Source organism: Medicago sativa, chromosome 8, assembly GCF_051527215.1.
Source record: "Medicago sativa cultivar Bolivia chromosome 8, Bolivia_mono, whole genome shotgun sequence".
Taxonomy (NCBI): Eukaryota; Viridiplantae; Streptophyta; class Magnoliopsida; order Fabales; family Fabaceae; genus Medicago; species Medicago sativa.
In genome coordinates this window covers 31,624,018-31,639,439 of record NC_140756.1, presented here as the reverse complement: position 1 = coordinate 31,639,439, position 15,422 = coordinate 31,624,018, and the positions used below count along the sequence as shown (strand labels likewise).

The 15,422-nt window shown below is 31.8% G+C and overlaps 1 protein-coding gene and 1 pseudogene across 2 annotated transcripts in view; both read left to right on the top strand.

The window, feature by feature from the left end:
• The first annotated feature begins 1,760 nt into the window (after positions 1–1,760).
• The window catches only part of LOC146898427 (putative choline kinase 2), a 33,055-nt gene continuing 19,393 nt past the window's right edge, over positions 1,761–15,422 (top strand). Inside the window, exons 1-9 of one of the 2 annotated variants that reach the window (XM_085732669.1) lie at positions 1,761–1,870; positions 2,553–3,045; positions 3,710–3,831; positions 3,948–4,143; positions 4,246–4,363; positions 4,447–4,494; positions 5,216–5,316; positions 5,444–5,567; positions 5,646–5,888. In XM_085732669.1, the coding sequence (XP_085588795.1) occupies positions 2,635–3,045; positions 3,710–3,831; positions 3,948–4,143; positions 4,246–4,363; positions 4,447–4,494; positions 5,216–5,316; positions 5,444–5,567; positions 5,646–5,713 (1,188 nt within the window). In that variant the 5' untranslated portion in view covers positions 1,761–1,870; positions 2,553–2,634 and the 3' untranslated portion in view covers positions 5,714–5,888. Of the gene's footprint in view, positions 1,871–2,552; positions 3,046–3,709; positions 3,832–3,947; positions 4,144–4,245; positions 4,364–4,446; positions 4,495–5,215; positions 5,317–5,443; positions 5,568–5,645; positions 5,889–15,422 lie in introns of those variants that run through there. The other variant, XM_085732670.1, reaches the window with a different exon arrangement.
• LOC146898430 (uncharacterized) lies at positions 11,202–13,916 on the top strand (annotated as a pseudogene).

Below are 15,422 nucleotides of genomic sequence, written 5' to 3'. Positions count from 1 at the left end.
TGGGACCGCCACAGTAGAGATAATGCAGGACTCTCTAAGAGTCTAGATGTATCCATAGGATGATTAGTTATAATAAACTCACTCGTACGGTTAGTAATCAGATAATTTGAGATTATGTTGTTTTAGTTGAAAACCTCGAGAAGGATGAAGATGTGAAGAACATTTTTGATGATAAAGGTTGTAGATGGAGTTAAAGTTGAAGATGATAGTCTTGGAATTCATGATTGGGGTAGCATAGACACTGGAGAAAATTAGTTCAAATGTATATCATTAGAGAGCCAAACAATTATATATAATGATTTTTTGATATAATTATATGTTTATGTTTCTCAAATTTTATAGTTTATGAAAGTTTGTTAAATCTGCAAAGGTATAAATGCCTTTTTTTCATCGTTGGTTGGACTCTGTGATTTTGGAAATATAATCTGAAAATGCCTAAAACTAGCTTTCGACAGAATGGGATAAAAACAAAACTTTGGAGTGTGCAAGAAGAATGGAGTATGTATAATAAATTCACGAAAAACAGTTGCATTGGACTGATTCAAATATGGAATGTAGTAAAAAAATGTTCCAATTAATCAACGTGCGTGGCTGCAATAATTAGTGACAATTTCTTTTCCCGTGACTTTCGGATTATATAATCCTAAATATGCTTATGTATAAGAAACAATCAGAACCCTTTGCATTTCAGAAATTGAGAATTTTGTTTTTAAAAGCAACAAAAAAATAAAGTAAAAAATTCTAAAAATCAAATACACCTAATGCGAAAAAATCGGATTTTTCTGAGAATATGAAGAAAAAAAATAGGTCTAAACGATATGATTTTAATTTTGAGGGTCGGAGTCTTGTAAGAAATCTCTTCCAAGGGAGTCTTGTTCTTTGATTTTTTTTCTTTTGATTTTCTGAACAAGTTTCGAAGCAATCAAATTAATTAACTTGAAAACCGGATTTTTGATTGGGATATGGTGGGAAAAGCTAACAATGACTTAAAACACAAGGATGGAGGATTTGGATGGTTAATATGGTTCTTAAATTGGCTATCCCTATCACAAACAAGCCCAGTCTTTGTGTTGATACAAATAAGATTATATAATATGAACCTGTTTTTTCCGTGAATTCTTAGCACAAGAGGATGCATACGAGGTGTTCGGATTTTATAATCTGAAAAAAAGAAAAACAAAAAACGCACCCTATACATGCTTCAAAGTATGGTCTATAGGGGTGTTCAAATTATAAAATTCGTCGGACATTTTTTTTTTCTTTTCGTATTTTAAAATCCGAGTTGGTGATAAATGCATTTTTCCACCAAAAATATAGGAGAAAAACTCACTTTAGATTATATAATCCAAAAACTTTAAAAGGATAATCCTTACGGGAGTATTTTCATAATTAAGCAGGGTGCTTGCGAATAGAGTATAATGGAAAAAAAAAAGTTGCCTTATGAAAAATGTAGCAGTTATGTGCTCAAGGTTGGCACATAGTTTGTACACAATTATAGAAGCAAGTTATTCATTTGACAAATTTACAATCTAGATAATTTTTAATTTTTACAACCAAATACAATAAACAACTCATCCACCATTAAATAAATCCTTTTTAACAACCTCTATTTTTAACCATATATCTATCTTTCTTGTGTCAAAATTTTAAAACCAAGCTAGCAGTCTGTTCCCTCCCTTCATCTCCACCCCACTTTTAGCATCATCTTGTTGGCAGTGGAAACAACTCTTATATATATAAATTAAAAAAACAATTTTCTTAATTCTTTGGAAAGTACAAGATATTCTTGCTCACCTTTTCCCTCCTCCTGCCGGCAAATAATCCCGTCGCCGGCAACCGTTGCGCCACCCCAGACATTGTTCCTCTTGAGGTTTGTGCGTCTGTGTCATGAATTTGGAGTAGTCAATGAAGATCTAATTAGAATTTTTTGTAATTTTAGGGTTTTAATTGCAAATTTATAGAATATAAAAACCCAATTGAATCTTGATGAAAAAACAGAAGGACCTGCATGTTATTTGAATCTTTGTGCCATAATGAGTTGAATAGAAAATATTTGTAACGTTTCAATCCTTACAAGAAAATAAAATGACGAAATGGAGCTAAGAGAGGGTGCATGTTATGTTTAATAAAAAATTACTAGGATTAAAATTACAATAGTTCAAAACAAAATGTCTTGATTTTAGTTTGTACATTGTTATAAAAATCCATGGGTTGGATTCATATGAATGATTCTTCACTTTTAGGCACGTTTTAATTGTTTTACATGTTGTCGCTGTCAAAAAAAATTGTGTTGCACATTGTCTTGTGTTTTTTATAAATCAATCTATCAAATTTAACAAAACAGAAAATGGACAAGAATATGGTTGTTAAATCCCTTGGAAAAAAAAAAGTATTGCTGTTATTGATTGCCACTTTCAATGTTGAAACAGATCTTTTTTGTTTTTGGTACAAGTTGAAACATATCTTAATTATATATCATTTGTATTATTTGAATGTCATGTATGATTAATGATTAATATTTTTTGTTTGGTGTATTATCCTTGCGTTTTCAGGCTTAAAATTTTGAAGCCAAAGGAACTTGTGAGATTTTGAGTTAAACAAATTTTGGAGGAATTATTGTGGAGAATTTCTCAAATGAATAAAGCAGAAGATCTTGCAAACAATATAGAAAGTAAAGCTTCACAAATTGTTGTAGAAAATGATGTAAATAATAAAGTAAATTATCTAGATTATCTTCCAGATGAAGCAAAAGAGATATTGAAATCATTAGCAAATAAATGGGAAGATGTATTGGATGCAAATGCGTTGGAAGTTATTCCTCTTAAAGGGGCAATGACCAATGAGGTATTTCAGATAAAATGGCAAACAACAGAAGGTGAAATGTCAAGAAAGGTTCTTGTTAGAATCTATGGTGAAGGTACTGACATTTTCTTTGATAGGGAAAACGAGATTCGAACATTCGCATTCATCTCAAAGAATGGACAGGGACCTCGTTTGCTAGGAAGGTTTGCTCAAGGCCGCCTTGAAGAGTTCATCCGCGCAAGGGTAGTATTGCCTTTTTTTTCACTGTTTGTTCATCTTAAATCTTCACAACTTGCCTTTGAGAATATTGTTATTGTTAGATTTGGTTGATTATTGTTATTGTCAGACTTGGTTGGTGAATTGAAATTTAGGAATGAATACCAAAATAAAACTTTGCATAGATGAACCTTTGCCAAACATGATTTAGAATGAAATTGATTTAATTAAAATTGTGTTTTAAGTGAGACATTAAATATTTTCTTCATTTTATAGTTTTATTAATGACTATTTTATAATTGCCCTCGGGAAAATTGGGAAATGTTAGCAAGTACTATTAGGGCACTTGTTAAGAAACTAAAAAGATAAAGTTTATCTTGGAAATGATATATTCAACACCTTAAAACTTTAAAAATGTACTTTTTCTGCATCAAATTTATAATTTATTTCTATTTTTGCATTCTTAACTAATGCCGTAAGGACACTTGTTACCATAACCTATTAAAATTTTACTTTGAAAGGTGTGATTATGATATAAAACTTGATGTTATTTTTTTTATCTAATGTAAAAGCTACTTTGTGCTTTCTAGTTATGTTATTCAAGTTTGTAAATTATTTGTCTACAAATTAATTTCACACTAACTATCTATCAACGAGTTTAATGAGTTCATGCACTATGTGTTTTTATCAGACATTATCAGCACCCGATATGCGCGATCCATCTATTTCTGCTCTTATAGCCTCCAAAATGAAGGAGTTCCATGATCTTGACATGCCTGGTTCCAAGAATGTGTACCTTTGGGAAAGATTACGGTATGTGATATTCGAAAACACCGCTTAACAAGAAATGTGAGATAGAAGAATATGTTTGTGTGACAAATATGAACAAAATTTGACAATTCATATAAAATGTTATGTTAATGATTCAGACATTGGCTTATTGAAGCGAGGCGCTTGTTGCCACCCGAAGAAGTTGAGATGTTTCATTTGAACACAATGGACAAAGAAATCTCTCTTTTGGAAAAGGAATTGTCGGTAACTCCTCAACGCATAGGGTTTTGCCACAATGATTTACAATATGGTAACATCATGCTTGATGAAGTAACAAATTCTGTGACTATAATAGTGAGTTTCTCTTTATGCTAATTATAGTGAATTTTATAGTGTTGTTGCTGACATCTTTGTGCTGAAAATATGTTAAATTTTTAAAATGTACTTTTGTAACAGGATTATGAGTATGCAAGTTATAATCCAGTTGCATATGATATAGCAAACCACTTCTCTGAGATGGCTGCAAATTATCATACCGAAACTCCACATATTCTTGACTATAGTAAATATCCTGGTATGCGGTAAAATTTCTCATCATCATTTTCCTTTGTTGTATCCATTCAAGAATTACTTTTATGCATCTGCTTCTCTTGATAGATTTGGCGGAACGTCAAAGATTTGTGCAGACATATTTGAGCTCATCTGGTAACATTTTAGATTTTCCATATTAAAGATTGTGTTAGTGTATATGGTTCCTTTTATTTAACATACATAAATCTTTGGGTTAAATATGTTTTTGGTCCCTATAAATATGTCAACTTTTCGTTTTAGTCCCTCTAAAATTTTCCTTCAACTTTTAGTCCCTATAAAATTTTCAATCATCACTTTTGGTCCCTCTTTTAAAGTAAACTCATATGAAGAATTCATATTAGTTAATAAAATTTTCTAGAAAAATTTAAAATATTATAAGAATCACTCCAAAAAAAATTCAATTTTTTTTAACAAAACAAGAATTTAATATGAATTTTTATATTTTTTACGATTAAAAATTCATATTTAATTTGTGTTTTGTTAAAAAATTCTATTTTTTTTAGGAAATTATTTTAGAATATTTTACACATTTCTGCACAATTTCATTAAAAAATACAAAAATTAAATTAAAAATAGGGACCAAAAGTAGTGATTGAAAATTTTATAGGGACTAAATGTTGAAGGAAAACTTTAGAGGGACTAAAACAAAAATTTGAAATATTTATAGGGACCAAAAACATATTTAACCCTAAATCTTTTATGGTAACTTTTTGTTTTTCAGAAATGGAACAATAAAATACATGGTCTAAATTAAACAAATTGTAAATATACATGTAACTTTGCAATTCATCATGCATTGTTGTTCTCATAATGCAATTATTGGTTTTGAACTCAGGAGAACAACCTAGTGATAATGAAGTGCAGCAACTACTTGATGAGGTTGAAAAGTATACACTTGCAAGTCATCTCTTATGGGGCCTTTGGGGAATCGTTTCGGTATGTTTACTTTTTCACTCTAACATTTATTATTCAAGTCCTAACCTTCATATATTTTGAACATAGGAGAGTAAACATTTTAACCTCTATTGTCTTATCTAAACTATCTTCACAATACTTTGTTAAGGAGTATATAAACAAAATTGATTTTGACTACAAGGAGTATGCAAAACAAAGGTTTCAAGAGTACTGGTCAAGGAAATATCATCTTTTGAGCCCTAATGGATCTTCCCATGATAATGTTATAGCTGGTAATGGTAAATAAGCGCATTGGTACAATGACATTAAATGTAATATTGAGGAATTCTTTTAATTCCATTTACTTGCAGGGGGGAAGCATTGGCATCAATCGTCAATAAAAAATCAGCAAAGAGCACTCGTATCTCCAGGAAGTTGAAGAAATTTTTTGGTCTTGGTTTATTCAGATCAAAACACTAGAGTATTAATATTACTCTATATTCACCTTTTTAAATGAAAGTGGGAAACAATTTATAATTTTTCGAAGATTATAAGAATGAACCATGTACTTGTTATCATGTTATGTCATACAATGGACAAACTTTGTCAACTAATTTATTTGCTCACATGACAATAAGGCATAGGAAGATTATATGCTCATGTAAATTTTTATTTTTTATAAGTAAATATTAGTTTTTAATTATTACTATGTAATTTCAGTAACTAGTTTTTGAACCATAGATATGCCTCAAACCTTTCCCAACTAATCATGTCTTGATCAACTAGGATTATGAGCTGGCTGAAATAGTTATATTGTTTTTTTTTTCAAATTCAATACGAAAAGTCTTTGCCTTGTAAGTAATGCAATTATGCAAATTGATTCTAAAATGTTAAAGGGGTTATATTCATATACAAATTTGTCAGCAAATTGTTGAGATGAAAATTGTCTTATACTATCTATTGGAGTGCAAAAGAGGCGAAGAAGAAAGGGATATAAAAGAAAAAAAACAAATCAAAGAAGCAAGTTGGAGATTAAAAACAGCGAAAATGTATAAAAAGATACAATGGAAAATGGTGTTTGGATCAGAATTAAAGAGAGAAAAGACAATTATGAGGTAGAGACACTCAAGACTCGACCTTAATCAACCCACCAAAGAAAATGTTAAGGCAAAGAGATAAAGATTGTCTTATAATGTTAAGGCAAAGAAATAAAATTTTAACGTGGGAAAGACGCAAAGAAGAAAGAGATAAAATGTTAATGAGTGTTTTCCATAACACTTTTTAAGGATTTTAATCAGAATTTTTTTCGATCTTTTTTATAAGAAACAAGAGTGTAAAAAAATTTGGTCATTTTTATAAGAAACATTTACCAATTTTCAAATGTATTATATGTTTAATTTCATTTGTGCTCTTATTTATTATGAGTATGAATATTAAAAGTAAGTTAGTAGAATTAAAAATAATTAATACAAGGGTATTAATGGAACAAATTTAAATTTATAGGAATATTTTTTTTTTGGTTACAAAATTTATAGGAATATTAAATTCAAATAACAATTTTCTAGATGTTTTTTTTTGATATATTTTTTTTATTTTTTAGCATGTAATATAAGCGAAGTCTATAAATGTTTCATAGATGTTGAATTTTTTCATGATTTGTTTCAAGTATGATTGGGATGTTAAAAATACGACTTTCCACAAAAAAAATTATAATTTTTCGACAAGGAACAAGGAAATTATTAACGGTAAATTTTTGTTGTGGTGGGCGGTGGTTTGATGATAATGTCGTGCGCGCGGGAGGTAGGAGATGGTGCCCAAAGTTTATTTTGGTGGGATCCATGGATTGACGGGTTAGTTTTGAAGAATAGTTTCAGTCGCCTTTTTGATCTTGCTACCAATAAAATGGCAACGGTGGCTGAAATATATTCTCTTGGGTGGGGGGTTGAGGGTGTAGCTGGGCAGTGACGACGTCGTTTGTTAGCTTGGGAGGAGGAGAAGGTGCGGGAATGTAGTGATATGTTATCAAATATTGTTTTGCAGCCTACTCATCCTGACAGGTGGATTTGGCACTTACATGCCTCCAGCAGTTATAAAGTCACAAGTTCTTATAACCATCTGTTGACATCAACCAGTAACAACTTGGCGGTTACTCACATTACTGAAATTTGGAACAAGGAAGTGCCCCTGAAAATCAGTCTCTTCACTTGGCGTTTGTTACATGATAGATTACCAACAACGGACAATCTAATCAAAAGACTTATTTTACATCCAAATGCTCAGTTATGCGTGGGTGGATGCGGTACGATAGAAGATGCAAAGCACTTATTCCTCTCTTGTGATTTTTTTGGCAAACTTTGGTATGGTATTTCGCACTGGCTTGGTTACAACATAGTGTTTCCTGAAAATGTGTCAGACCATTTATATTAATTTGGCACCTTTAGCAGTTTTTCTAACAACAAACACTCATCTCTTAACCTTATTTGGCTATATTGCGTGTGGGTGATTTGACTTGAAAGGAATGCTCGGATCTTTCACAAAAAAGAAGCTTCTTTTAATTAATTGCAAGATAAAGTTAAGCTTCAATCTTAATGGTGGCTGACAGCAAATCGTCCTAGTTTTGTTTTCTCCTACCATTCGTGGTGGTTGAATCCTTTACCTTGCTTGAGAATATTTTTGTAACAGGGTAGCTTTCTTTTTTGAGCTTATTTTGGTTCTCCGTTTTTGTTATTACTTGTAATTGACTCTTTCAGCTGGGGTTTTGGCACTCCTTGTGCTGAATCTCAAGGCTTTCAATAATTTAATCCATTTTAGCTTCTTCAGAAGAAAAAAACGGTAAATTTTCGTTCCCCATAATTTCCTTAAAAAATTCATAATTAATCCGTCCATCGTTTAAAAAGTCTAAATTTTCATGGTGAAGGTTTCCAACCATTCCTAAAAAATTAGTGAACAAAATTTGACCCAAGATTATATGTTTACTCTGAACAAAAATGTAATTTTGCACGTTTTGGTTGAAAAAACAAAATAAACCAAAATGATTTTGAAATATTATGAAAATGTGTATATCCTTTCTATGTATTTTTATAGAAGTATTTTCAAACGATCGTCTCAAAATTTGATTTATAAGTCAAGATTATTTTGTTTTGTTTTTTTAGTTTTTGGTGCTTTTAAAAACTCATAATTAATCTGTCCCTTGTTAGACTTTTGTTTAGATAGCCATATTTTAATTTCTAAAACATGCTTCCAAAAAATCATAGAAAAATTCAACTTCTAATTTACTTTTATGGACTTTGCGTATATTACATATTTAAGAATAGAAAGTATATAAAATTATAAAGTTAGAATATGTATTTTAATTTTTACAGGTTCATGTTTCAGACTTCATGTATATTACATGGCCAATTTGAATAATTAACCCTTAATAAATAAAGTAAAACAAAAAGATACACTACTTCTGTTAGTGTCACCTAACACAAGACACTTCAAAAACGTAGTGGTCAAGGATTGGTGGGTCGGGAGTTGGTTTGAGGATAATGTCTGTAGGGTGGTTGGCGGAGGTAGTACCACTTATTTTTGGTTAGATAATTGGGTGGGTGGGGGGGGGGGGGGGGGGGGCTCTGAGCATGCAATTCCCCCGCCTTTTTGATCTGACCGTTAATAAAGGGGTGACGGTGAGGGAGATGGAGAGGAGTGGGTGAGGGGTCGGAGGTGGGGCGTGGGAATGGAGAAGGCGTCTGTTGGCATGGGAAGAGGATTATGTTTTGGAATGTTAGTCCTTGTTGTGTAATGTTGTTTTGCAGGATGACACTATTGACATGTGGGAGTGGATTCTTGATCCCATTAACGATTATACTGTTAAGGGGACATATCAGTATCTTGCGATGCCTAACACATCTCTGCAGATTGGCCTTTTTGATGCTGGTTGGTTGAAACATGTTCTGCTAAAGGTTTCTGTGTTTGTTTGGCGTCTTCTCCGCAACAGACTACCCACCAAAGATAATCTTATTCGTAGGCGAGTCCTCCATCATGATGATGTTGATTGTGTCGGAGGGTGCGGCGACCCGGAGACCATGTGTCATCTATTCTTTCGATGTGACTTCTTTGGTAGTTTGTGGCATCTCGTTTATCATTGGATTGATATCAATTTCACACCTCCAGGTTTCGTCAGTGAACATCTTCATCAGTTCGGTCATTTGGCGGGATTACCGCGGTTTACTTATTCTTTCTTCCAAGTGATCTGGCACGCAGACTGCTGGGTTGTCTGGAAGGAAAGAAACAACATAATTTTTTCCAACACTACAAATAATTTGGAGAACTTATTGGAGAACGTTAAGTTTTTGTATTTTGCTTGGTTGAAAGCTAAAATGTTCCCATCCGCTTTCAGTTATACTGACTGGTGGCGGGACCCTTTATTATGTATGGGTGTTAGAGAGGAGCTTTCTTCCATTTTATTTCTTCTTTTGGATTGCCTTTTGCTTCGGCAATTGACCTTAACTTTGTAATTTGTAGGGTGATTCTCTTCTGCACACCTTGTGCGAGTTGAATCACTCTTGGTGTTTAATTCCATTTTGATTTCTTAAAAAAAAAAAAGTTGTGTATTTTGATGGAACTATTTTCAGTTTTATAAATTATTTCCTTACCAAATTATTTTAATTATTTTTCCTCTTTTACCGTCAATTATTATAAATAATAGGATTAGAAATATAAATTAATACTCTCTTCTTTGGAGTAGACCTGAAAAATAAAATCTTTTTGACAAATTTAATATTATTATAAAATTTTCCGTCAAAAATTTTATTATTATTGAATTACTTAATATCTATTATTAGGTTAACGAAATCAATCATACATTTTAAGTAAGAAGCAAGTATAAAATGAAGAGAAAAAACTAGAGAGAAGGTTTGTGGTGAATGTATATATTATTATTATATGATGCAAAGAGAGATTAGACAAAATGAAAGAAATAAGAGTGAAAAAATAAGAGGAATCAGTGTGATAAAATAAGAAAATATAAAGATAATTTTTTTGGAGATAAAATGTGTTAATAACTTTTCTTCGCTCGATATCGGCTTTAGAAAAATTGCAATAACATACTGTACAATTTAGTTTACGATCCAAATTTAAAGTGTTGGGGAGTTGAAGGAGTTTAAAAAATAGGTCTAGGGTTCGACTTCTGCTAACAACTAGCATTTTCCTATAAAAGAAAAAGAAAATGTAGTTTACCGTATTTTATACTACAAGAATGCTGAGACCAATTAGTTAAGAGACCCTACCTTAGTCAACACACCAATGAAACCTTCCGTGCCAAATTAGTAATTTGTCTCGTTTCTCAAGTTGTGAAAGGTTGAGAGTGATGGTGTGGAAATCTACAACGTTTCGACAATCAAGTTGTAGCATAAGATGTTTTATAGATTTGTGATGGAAACATTACATACCTTGAATCACGGTGTTCCCTTCCTATTGTAGTATTATTCTCAATGGTTTCATAATATTAGTAGAAGTTTGTTATACCAAAGGACTGTAATTTTGAATTTAGAAACTTGGAACAAAATTGTGCATCCAGGAAAATTGGGGATTGAAAGTGCATTTAAAGATAGACATGACTTTTTTTTTTTTTTTTGAGAGAATAGACATGACTAAATTGCTAGTTAAAATTATCAATATAAGTGGCTATAGATCACTCTTTACTGATACATTTTCACATACTAGACCACATATTTTGCAAAAATTATTACACATTGATAATATAATTTATCAACGATAAGTTGAAAAACGCAATAAAAATATTATCGGCAATATATTTTACTTTTTTTTTTTTTTGCACAAAGCAATATATTTTCAAATAATATAAGGGTTTCCCCAAAAAAGAAGCCAAGGTCGTTAACCCAACTGACACTCCATATGTGCCACCTATATATAATGCATCCAAGGTAGACTAATTACAATATCTTAAACCTTCATATCTAGTGATAACATGGTGAGATTTATCTCTTCCCGAAATGCACTGCTCTCTCTGTTATTTTCATTTATAATCATATTAAATATAGTAATATGTGAGGCAAATGCTTCTTGCAACCAAAAAGACAAACAAATACTCCTTTGTTTTAAACATGGACTCACTGATCCATTAAGCGTGTTGTCAACATGGTCCAACAAAGAAGATTGTTGTGAATGGAGAGGAGTTCAATGTGACATCAATGGCAGAGTCACAAATATCAGCCTCCCTTGTTTCACTGATGATGATGACATCACTATTGGCAACATGAAAACGAATAAACCACATTGTTTGGCAGGTAATATTCATCTTTCTTTATTCGAGCTTGAATTTTTGAACTACTTGGATTTGAGCAACAACGATTTCAAATCCATACACTTGCCGTTGGATTGCCAAAACCTTTCATTAGTCAACACTTCTCATAGGAGTGCAAACTTTTCAAATGTTGCTCATCTTGATTTGTCAGAAAATGAGAATCTTGTGATTAATGATTTGAGATGGCTTCTTCGTCTCTCATCATCCATAGAATTTCTCAATCTAAATTCTATTGATCTCCACAAGCAAACTGATTGGCTTCAGATATTGACTAAGCTTCCTTCACTTTCTGAGTTACATTTGAGTAGTTGTCTACTTGAAAGTGCTAGTCCATCTCTTCTCTATCCCAATTTCACTTCACTTGAATATCTTGATCTTTCTTCAATGATTTCTTCTCTGAGTTGCCTGTTTGGTTGTTCAATCTAAGTGATATTTCTTATTTGAATCTTCAAGGAAATCAAATTCATGGAAAAATACCCAAAAAATTATTCAATCTTCGCAACTTGAATTCATTGTTTTTGAATGACAACAAGATGACTGGAACAATTCCAGATTGGATAAGCCAATTTTCAAACCTACACTATCTGAATCTCTATGGGAATTTATTAATTGGATCTATTCCAACAACTTTGGGGAACTTGTCATCCTTAATTCACTTCAATGTTGCCTCAAATAACTTGACTGGTAGTATTCCTCTAAGTTTGGGGAAACTCTCAAATTTGGAAGTATTAAAGGTTGGAGAGAATTACTATCTTTCTGGAATTCTGACCCATCGAAATTTTGCCAAACTCTTCAATTTAAAACAATTATCTTTGGGTTCACCCTTCATCATCTTTGACTTTCCTCCCCATTGGATTCCTCCTTTTAAAATTCATTACCTTTTCTTGGACTCTGCAGATCTTCAACTTATTCCATGGTTGTACACACAAACATCTCTTGTTGAACTTTGTATTAGCAACTCCTTGTTTAAAAATGTATCACCAGACATGTTTTGGAGTTGGGTATCTCACTTTGCGATTCTTTATTTAGAGGACAATGACATGCCTTGGGACATGTCAAATGTGTTGTTGAACTCTGAAGCTGTATGGTTGGTTGATAATGGTTTGAGTGGTGGCCTTCCTCAATTGACTTCAAATGTGAGTTTTTTGTGATAAGTGATAACAATTTATCAGGATCTCTTTATCCTCTCTTATGCCATAATAAGATAGAGAACAACAATTTGAAGTACTTGGATGTCACTGATAACCTTTTATCTGGAGGACTCACTGAATGTTGGGCAAACTGGAAATCACTTATTCATGTTGGTCTAGGGAATAATAATCTAATAGGAAGGATTCCACACTCAATGGGTTCTTTGTCCAACCTTATGTCATTGCATATTTATAACACTAAGTTGCATGGGGAGATACCAATGTCATTGAAAAATTGCCAAAACCTTGTTACTGTTGATCTTAGTAAGAACAAACTTTCTGGAAATATACCAAACTGGATTGGAAAGGGTGTGAAAGTTCTTCTATTGAGATCAAATGAATTTAGTGGTGACATTCCTTTACAAATATGTCAACTATCCTCTCTCTTTGTTTTGGATCTCTCAAATAATAGATTGACTGGAACAATACCTCAGTGCTTACCAAATATCACCTCCATGGTTTTAAATAATGTTTCACAAGATGAATTTTATATTTTAGATCCTGTTTCACGTCTCGCTTTTTTAATCTATGTTCCATTGCTAGCAAAAGGAAACAGCTTAAACTATGATAAGTTTATGCATGTTATTGACCTATCTAAAAACCATTTGTCAGGTAAAATACCTTTAGAAGTATTCAGACTCACTGCATTAAAATCCTTAAACTTGTCACAAAATCAATTAATGGGAACCATACCAAAAGAAATTGGCAACATGAAACAGCTAGAGTCCCTTGATCTGTCAAACAACACACTTTCAGGAGAAATTCCTCAAACCATGTCTTCTATGTCTTTTCTTGAGGTATTGAATCTCTCATTCAACAATTTGAAAGGCCAAATCCCATTAGGAACCCAACTCCAAGGCTTTACACCACTTAGTTATATGGGTAATCCTGAACTCTGTGGAGCTCCACTCATTGAGAAATGCAAACACAACGAAACCCCTGGTGAGGTCACAAAAGTTATGGCAAATAATGAAGAGGAAGGATCTGAGCTAATGGAATGTTTCTATATGGGCATGGGAGTTGGATTTGCAATTGGCTTTTGGATTGCTTTTGGCTCCCTTTTATTCAAGAGGACATGGAGGCATGCCTACTTCAATTTTCTTTATGATGTCAAAGATCAGTTTATGTCAAGATGGAACTTTTCAATACGGTAAGCAAAGCCGGTTTATTAATTGAGAAATGATATTTGAACATCCATTTTTTGACAACTTTTGTGACAACTTTCTCTCTCATACTCACATTATTTTTTACTTTATCTCTCTATTGCTTTGATTTTCGTGCCAATACCGACTTTTCCTTTGTAAATTATGGTTGTCCCATAAGTTGTCCACCAAATGGTTGTTCAAATAACACTCCTCTTATTAATTTTTGTGTTAAAGTTCACTTATCAACATAATGGTTTTTTACCCCTTTGAAATGCAAATTTAAAATTAATATAAGTAGACAATCATTTTTTAGAAAACTGTTTGTGAACAACTTTTCGAGTAAATCATCAACTTGTTTTCTATCTTTGTAAGTCACTTTCAAATTATTGTCCGACTCATTATTGTCCGACTATTAATATTTTAAACTATATGCATTCTCTTTGTCAAAAGTTTTTCAATTAGGTTTCATTCTTTATGTTTGTCACATGAAGAGAGACCTTGAGAAACTTTTAACAAAGACATCAACTAGTTTAAAATATTAACAAAGTCGTGACTAATGAAATAATTTTAGAGTGGCTTACAAAGCAAGAGACCAATTTAATGGTTTAATTACAACTTTACCTTAAAAGCAATTATACATCTTTAAGTTGTAAAAATAAATAAAAATTTATCGCAACTTTCAAAGTATATTTTTTCTCACTATTTCTTTTTCTCCCAACACATTATGATAATTAAGCACACATTTTCGTCTTTGGAAAAAGAAGCTACAAATTTTGGTGATGAAGATGAATTTTTACATATTACTATCTCAAGTTATTTTAACTAACCACTAATAGTTTACTTTCTATTAAATTTTAGAAGTTATCTAATATGAACCCGATCTAACTGTAGACCCTTATATTGTCGATACGTTTTAATAAAAAAAATCTCAATTTTCACTATTTTTTATTATAATTTTTTTTTTTTGGTACAAAAATTTATTTTTAATAAAAATGGTAAATATTCACTTTCGAACAATTTTTGTGCATGTACTCGAAATAAAACTATATATAATCTGTCCCCGTGAGTTTAAGTCAATTCGTAAAGACAATGCATAATTAATGCAAGGTCTGGGGTTTAAATCCCGAACACAAAAAAAAACTATATTATATATAATCTAAATCGATATGCATCACAAATTTTACTGAATGTAATTTTTGCAAGTCATTTAATATCAGTATTGATTTATTTTGCAGGTAGACAGCATGTCATGGACCGATGTTTTTTGCGACTTTATGGAAGTGCCTTATTCTTTGGAGTATCTTTCAGTTGTGGTGTTTAATAAAACTCTAGTTGTCTTCCTGCAAAAATAAACTCTAGTTGTCTTTAGATTGTTTACAAGTCTCCATGTAATTTAAGATTAGTGTGAATTTGTAAAATAACACAAGTACTGTTATAATAGTACTACCTAAATAATTTCTTGCATGTTTTTCGATAATGGTTCAACAGTAAGTCAAATAAATAAAA